Source organism: Schistocerca cancellata, chromosome 2 (assembly GCF_023864275.1).
Source record: "Schistocerca cancellata isolate TAMUIC-IGC-003103 chromosome 2, iqSchCanc2.1, whole genome shotgun sequence".
NCBI lineage: Eukaryota > Metazoa > Arthropoda > Insecta > Orthoptera > Acrididae > Schistocerca > Schistocerca cancellata.
This window is the reverse complement of record NC_064627.1, coordinates 431,973,437-431,979,436: the sequence shown is the minus strand read 5'-3', so window position 1 is coordinate 431,979,436 and position 6,000 is coordinate 431,973,437. Positions and strand designations below refer to the sequence as shown.

At 50.1% G+C, this 6,000-nt stretch overlaps 1 protein-coding gene across 1 annotated transcript in view; it reads left to right on the top strand.

Moving 5' to 3' along the window:
- Positions 1 to 343: 343 nt before the first annotated feature.
- LOC126154693 (agrin-like) overlaps positions 344 to 6,000 on the top strand; it is a 42,746-nt gene continuing 37,089 nt past the window's right edge. Inside the window, exon 1 of the mRNA XM_049916178.1 lies at positions 344 to 424. Coding sequence (XP_049772135.1) covers positions 344 to 424 — 81 coding nt within the window. The remainder of the gene's footprint in view (positions 425 to 6,000) is intronic.

Sequence of the window (6,000 nt, the reverse complement as noted above, 5' to 3'; positions counted from 1 at the left end):
ATCCAACAAGGACACGACCAAGCTCTTACCGGCACCCCAGGCGACGACAACCCTGGAAAATCCTAAGCCGCTGTGACCAGGGGACCCTCAAGAAAAGATGGACTTTGACAACCGGGTCGTGCCGACATCAGCCTTCCTTACTGAGGAAGCGATGGCGAACGATCACCACCCACACTCTGACACGGAAACTCGTGTCTACAAGTAACGATCTCCTCGTAAACATAAACAGCGACGGCGCGCATCTTCCGACGATTGCCTCCTCCGCATGACGAACAGGACAGCGACGGCTTAAGGACGCGCCGCTGCTTGGGCAGGCCGACATGACGTCTTCCACACTCTAGATATGGTCTTCTCGTCTCTTCCCGCCCTGCTGGCTATAACGCCAAGGGAAGATGACCCTGCATCAGTAGCCCGTTGTAAAGAGGTACGTGATCTGACCTTTGGAAATTCTGCCACAACAGCAGCCAGCAACTTACGACTCGCGGGCAGACGAAGTTCGACGTTGAACGTGTCGCGCCGATAGAAGAGAGAGGCAGACTGAGGGAGAGAGAGAGAGAGAGAGAGGGAGAGGGAGAGAGAAAGTGAGAGGAAAGTAAGGGCGATATCCAGTGTACCCTTACCATTCCAGTGACCAAGTAAGTGGCAGTCAGTTCACGGCGTTTAGTCGACGATATCCCATTCCTTCGTCGTCCTTGACGACACCACCTGAGATGGAGACAAAACAACAAACTTTTCAGCTGTCGACAATCAGCCTTAACACTATCAGAACCCTCCATAAATTTTCCATGTTGCAAGTCGTGCTTAATGGTGCGGATATCAACATCGCTCTCCTGCAAGAGGTATGCGTAGCCAGCTTTCCCGGCGTTTTCGATTACACAGCTGAAGTCTGCCACGCTTCACCCACCGGCAGCAGCATCGCCGTCCTACTTAGAGAAGGCTTGGTAGAAGGTGACGTTCAGTATCTCCCCAACGCACGGTCTATGGCCGTCACAGTGAATGGAATCTGACTCATCAATGTTTATGCCCCTTCCGGTACAGATCGACAGTGGGAACGCCTCAGCTTTTTTTGCAGCGGACATTACGCTGCTCTGCCAGGGTCGTTTAGAAGGTCTGGTGATTGGTGTGGACTAACTGTACACAAGCGCCTCCGGACCATCTCCCATGCTATTCCACTTACGCTGAGCTTGACGTACTCAACCGCAGTCTTCAACAGCTGGACACATGGCGCTACGACCACGATGATGATTCACAAGTCACTCGTCCAGCTGACTTGACCGGATTTATATCACTCGCTCACTCCAGACACTGATATGCAATGCGGACCTATAGCCAACAGCTTTTTCGGATCACTCAGCTTACATATGTTCCATACATCTCATTTTCTTGAGGGTATTGCGAAGTAAAAGCCAATGGAAACTCAACACCGCCCATTTCACCTCCCCAGTCTAACGAGTAGCCATAGACGATACATTGAATAAGTGTGTCCGCCGTCGTGATCTTGACCCCTCAGCCCTGGGATGGTGAACTGACTGCACAAAACCGGCCCTCAGGTGAACCTTCATTACGTATGGTAGAGACAGTGCTGCATGATGCAGACACACAATGGACTTTTATTTTACTATCTTCAGAGAATGTTCGCTTTGGAGTTTTATCGGGCATTCAATCAGCTGTTGTTGTCGTGTTTGACAGAGATATGCCAAGAACTGGTGTCTCCAGTCGTACTACTCCCTGTAACCTTTTGAGAAGGACTGATAGTCGCTATTCATAAACCGAATGGTGGGTCCCATATCCATGATTACCGACCCTTGACGCTGCTGAATAGTGACACGAAAATTTTCACCAGGTTTATGGCTACCCGTTTCAGGAGTACAATACAGTATCAAATTTCGCTGCACCAAGCATCTCTGGGGGAACCCCACAACATACATGCAGTACTATGCCAATGTAGGAACTTGATAATACTGGCGAAAGTTTGGAACATACCAGGTGCGCTGACATCCATCGACTTTAGTCAAGCATTTGACCAAGTTGACTGCAGTTCTCTGGAGCATTTGATATCAGGACAGCTTTACCAAAGTGAAGTGGTGATGCACCTACTTTGCGATGTGTCGTTGGGGTGTTCGTTAACGGTCGTTTAACGACGGCCGTTCAAATACGCCATTCAGTGCGCCAAGGCAGCCCGCTATCAACGATATTATACGCATTGGCCTTAGTACCCTTGTTATGTCGCTACGCCGTAGACTGGCTGGAATTATGCTCAGTACTGCCATCTTCCGATGCACCACGTACGCAGACGACTTGATGCTGGTCCTCCGTGGCGGTGATGATATGAGAATTGCCATGGAATGGATCACGGTCTATGGGGCAGCGGCCGGTAGCTGCATTAACGTCGAAAAGTCAGTCTCCATGCATACAGGGACGGGACTGCCACCTAACAGTGTCTCCCCACTTAGGTCAGCGACCAAACGAGATGCATGGGTTTACACTTCGTGAACGATATATGCTGCAAGACGACGTGTATTAATAGGCACCTCTTGCACCAAATAAGAGCAGGGATAGCAGATCGCCGCCTGCGCACTTTGAAGATCCTCCAGAGGTCACACTATGTCAATTTAGAGCATCCCACACGTCGCATAGGTTCTTCCAATTACGAATTCAATGGCCTGCAGCACTATGGCGACTCTCGGTAATTTCGTTAGCACAGGAGTGTTGTTCAAAGTTGTTATGAACCCCCAACCCTGCCCAAGGGCACGGAGGACCAGGACTAGTAAACGTTTAAGATAGAGTGGTGGCCTTGTTTGTTAGTCAGAGTTCACCTTTATAGCATCGTTGTCCCACGAGTGTTGCCTCACGAGCTTGCTTCTGGAAGCACTACCGCCAGTCTGCCCCGAGCCCCGGTGTCGTTGCTAAGACGATCTGACAACTAGTAATGGAGTGAATGTTTGTTTTGTTTCTGTCAGAGGATGATCCTCCATTTTCTTTTCTTTCTTCTTGGCATGACGTGGCGTCGTATATATACACTCCTGGAAATTGAAATAAGAACACCGTGAATTCATTGTCCCAGGAAGGGGGAACTTTATTGACACATTCCTGGGGTCAGATACATCACATGATCACACTGACAGAACCACAGGCACATAGACACAGGCAACAGAGCATGCACAATGTCGGCACTAGTACAGTGTATATCCACCTTTCGCAGCAATGCAGGCTGCTATTCTCCCATGGAGACGATCGTAGAGATGCTGGATGTAGTCCTGTGGAACGGCTTGCCATGCCATTTCCACCTGGCGCCTCAGTTGGACCAGCGTTCGTGCTGGACGTGCAGACCGCGTGAGACGACGCTTCATCCAGTCCCAAACATGCTCAATGGGGGACAGATCCGGAGATCTTGCTGGCCAGGGTAGTTGACTTACACCTTCTAGAGCACGTTGGGTGGCACGGGATACATGCGGACGTGCATTGTCCTGTTGGAACAGCAAGTTCCCTTGCCGGTCTAGGAATGGTAGAACGATGGGTTCGATGACGGTTTGGATGTACCGTGCACTATTCAGTGTCCCCTCGACGATCACCGGTGGTGTACGGCCAGTGTAGGAGATCGCTCCCCACACCATGATGCCGGGTGTTGGCCCTTTGTGCCTCGGTCGTATGCAGTCCTGATTGTGGCGCTCACCTGCACGGCGCCAAACACGCATACGACCATCATTGGCACCAAGGCAGAAGCGACTCTCATCGCTGAAGACAACACGTCTCCATTCGTCCCTCCATTCACGCCTGTCGCGACACCACTGGAGGCGGGCTGCACGATGTTGGGGCGTGAGCGGAAGACGGCCTAACGGTGTGCGGGACCGTAGCCCAGCTTCATGGAGACGGTTGCGAATGGTCCTCGCCGATACCCCAGGAGCAACAGTGTCCTTAATTTGCTGGGAAGTGGCGGTGCGGTCCCCTACGGCACTGCGTAGGATCCTACGGTCTTGGCGTGCATCCGTGCGTCGCTGCGGACCGGTCCCAGGTCGACGGGCACGTGCACCTTCCGCCGACCACTGGCGACAACATCGATGTACTGTGGAGACCTCACGCCCCACGTGTTGAGCAATTCGGCGGTACGTCCACCCGGCCTCCCGCATGCCCACTATACGCCGTCGCTCAAAGTCCGTCAACTGCACATACGGTTCACGTCCACGCTGTCGCGGCATGCTACCAGTGTTAAAGACTGCGATGGAGCTCCGTATGCCACGGCAAACTGGCTGACACTGACGGCGGCGGTGCACAAATGCTGCGCAGCTAGCGCCATTCGACGGCCAACACCGCGGTTCCTGGTATGTCCGCTGTGCCGTGCGTGTGACCATTGCTTGTACAGCCCTCTCGCAGTGTCCGGAGCAAGTATGGTGGGTCTGACACACCGGTGTCAATGTGTTCTTTTTTCCATTTCCAGGAGTGTAGATTGAAAAAAAAATTAATAAAAAAGTCTGCCTCTGGATAGCGTTTAGTTTGTTCTTTTATCCAGTTTCCCTTGCGCCTTCTTTCTCCCTTAACGAAGGGGACGCCATGGCCAGGACTCGAGAGACATCCACCACCCATTCTGTTCCCACTATGTTAGTGAAGTCGTGTGCGTCATCTGTATGTGGATCATATGAAGTTTGTTCTGTGTGTTACCACATTTTGTGTATCGTATTTTTTGAGGGAGATATTGTGAAACAATAAAGTACGTGCGTAATGAGAGTCGAAAACTGCTCAAAATGCCTCTGGATGGTGCACCAGACCAACGGTTGTAAATCGGCCACGTGGGTTCGATATGGATCTCTCTTGCAAATTATTGGCCTACGCGTTTAGCTACAAGAGCAGGTCCATTCTCTCAGTTCCCCAATCACGTAATAATCTCAGAGACCCACAGCAAGAAATTCCATCGTACCATCAAAGACTGCGTTTGTCTGCAATGTGCATCTGGCGCAAGCGCTTCTGTGCCGTTGGTATCTGTGTGATTGTTTCTTTTAGTTCTAGCGTGTTAACAAATAACTTTAATGTCAGTTATTTATTCGCCCAGGATTATTTAAGTTTTTGTGATTCTCCATGAACGTGTGTGACGCTGTGTATATTTATACACTCTCTGATCAAAAGTACTTGGACACCCCTGTGTAACGCGTAAGTAACCACTACACGCCACGACAGATGCGTCCAACAGAATAAATGAAGTGGCGAGTGTTGTCAGTAGAGAAGCAGTAATAGCAGAACGAGGTGCTGAAGGGAGTTCAGTGACTTTGTATGTGGGCAAGTCATTGAATGTCACCTTAATGACAGATCCGTCAGGGACATTTCAACCATTATAAAGCTACTCAAGTTTCCTGTTAGTCTGTCTGATACGTATTAAAACTGTCACAAAGGTGTGTGTTACCTCAATAGTGTGTGAATTCCTAAGGGGTCAAACTGCTGAAGTCGTCGGTCCATAGACTTACGCACTACTAAAACTAACTTAAACTAACCTATGCTAAGAACAACACACTCATCCATGACCGAGGGAGGAATCGAACCTCCGGCGGGAGGGGCCGCGCAATCCGACAATCAGACAGCGCGGCCACGCTACACGGCTTGTCTGTTACTTCACTTCAGTTACGTCCACTCACATAATGCATCACTGATGAGGCAGTTTCTGGCAAAACTTGCATTTTTGCCACATTTACCCAAGATGGCTGATTCAAGATGGTGGCAATAGATGTGGCATTGTCGCACTGACATCATGATGGGAAATTCAGATTTTGGCAACAAATGGGGTACATTAACTAACCTAACTACTCCCACCCCTCCCACCACTCTTACGACGTTACCCACACCCCACCACCACCCGACCCCTGGAAATGGCGGGAAACATTCAGTCTCTGTCCAGCTGCTGAAGAGAAAGCTTAGGTTAATGTACTTTATTTATTTTTTGTGGGAAACTGAAGTAAAAATCACTCCTAATTAGACATCTATGTACATAGTGGTACACAATGAGTGCCTAAAATC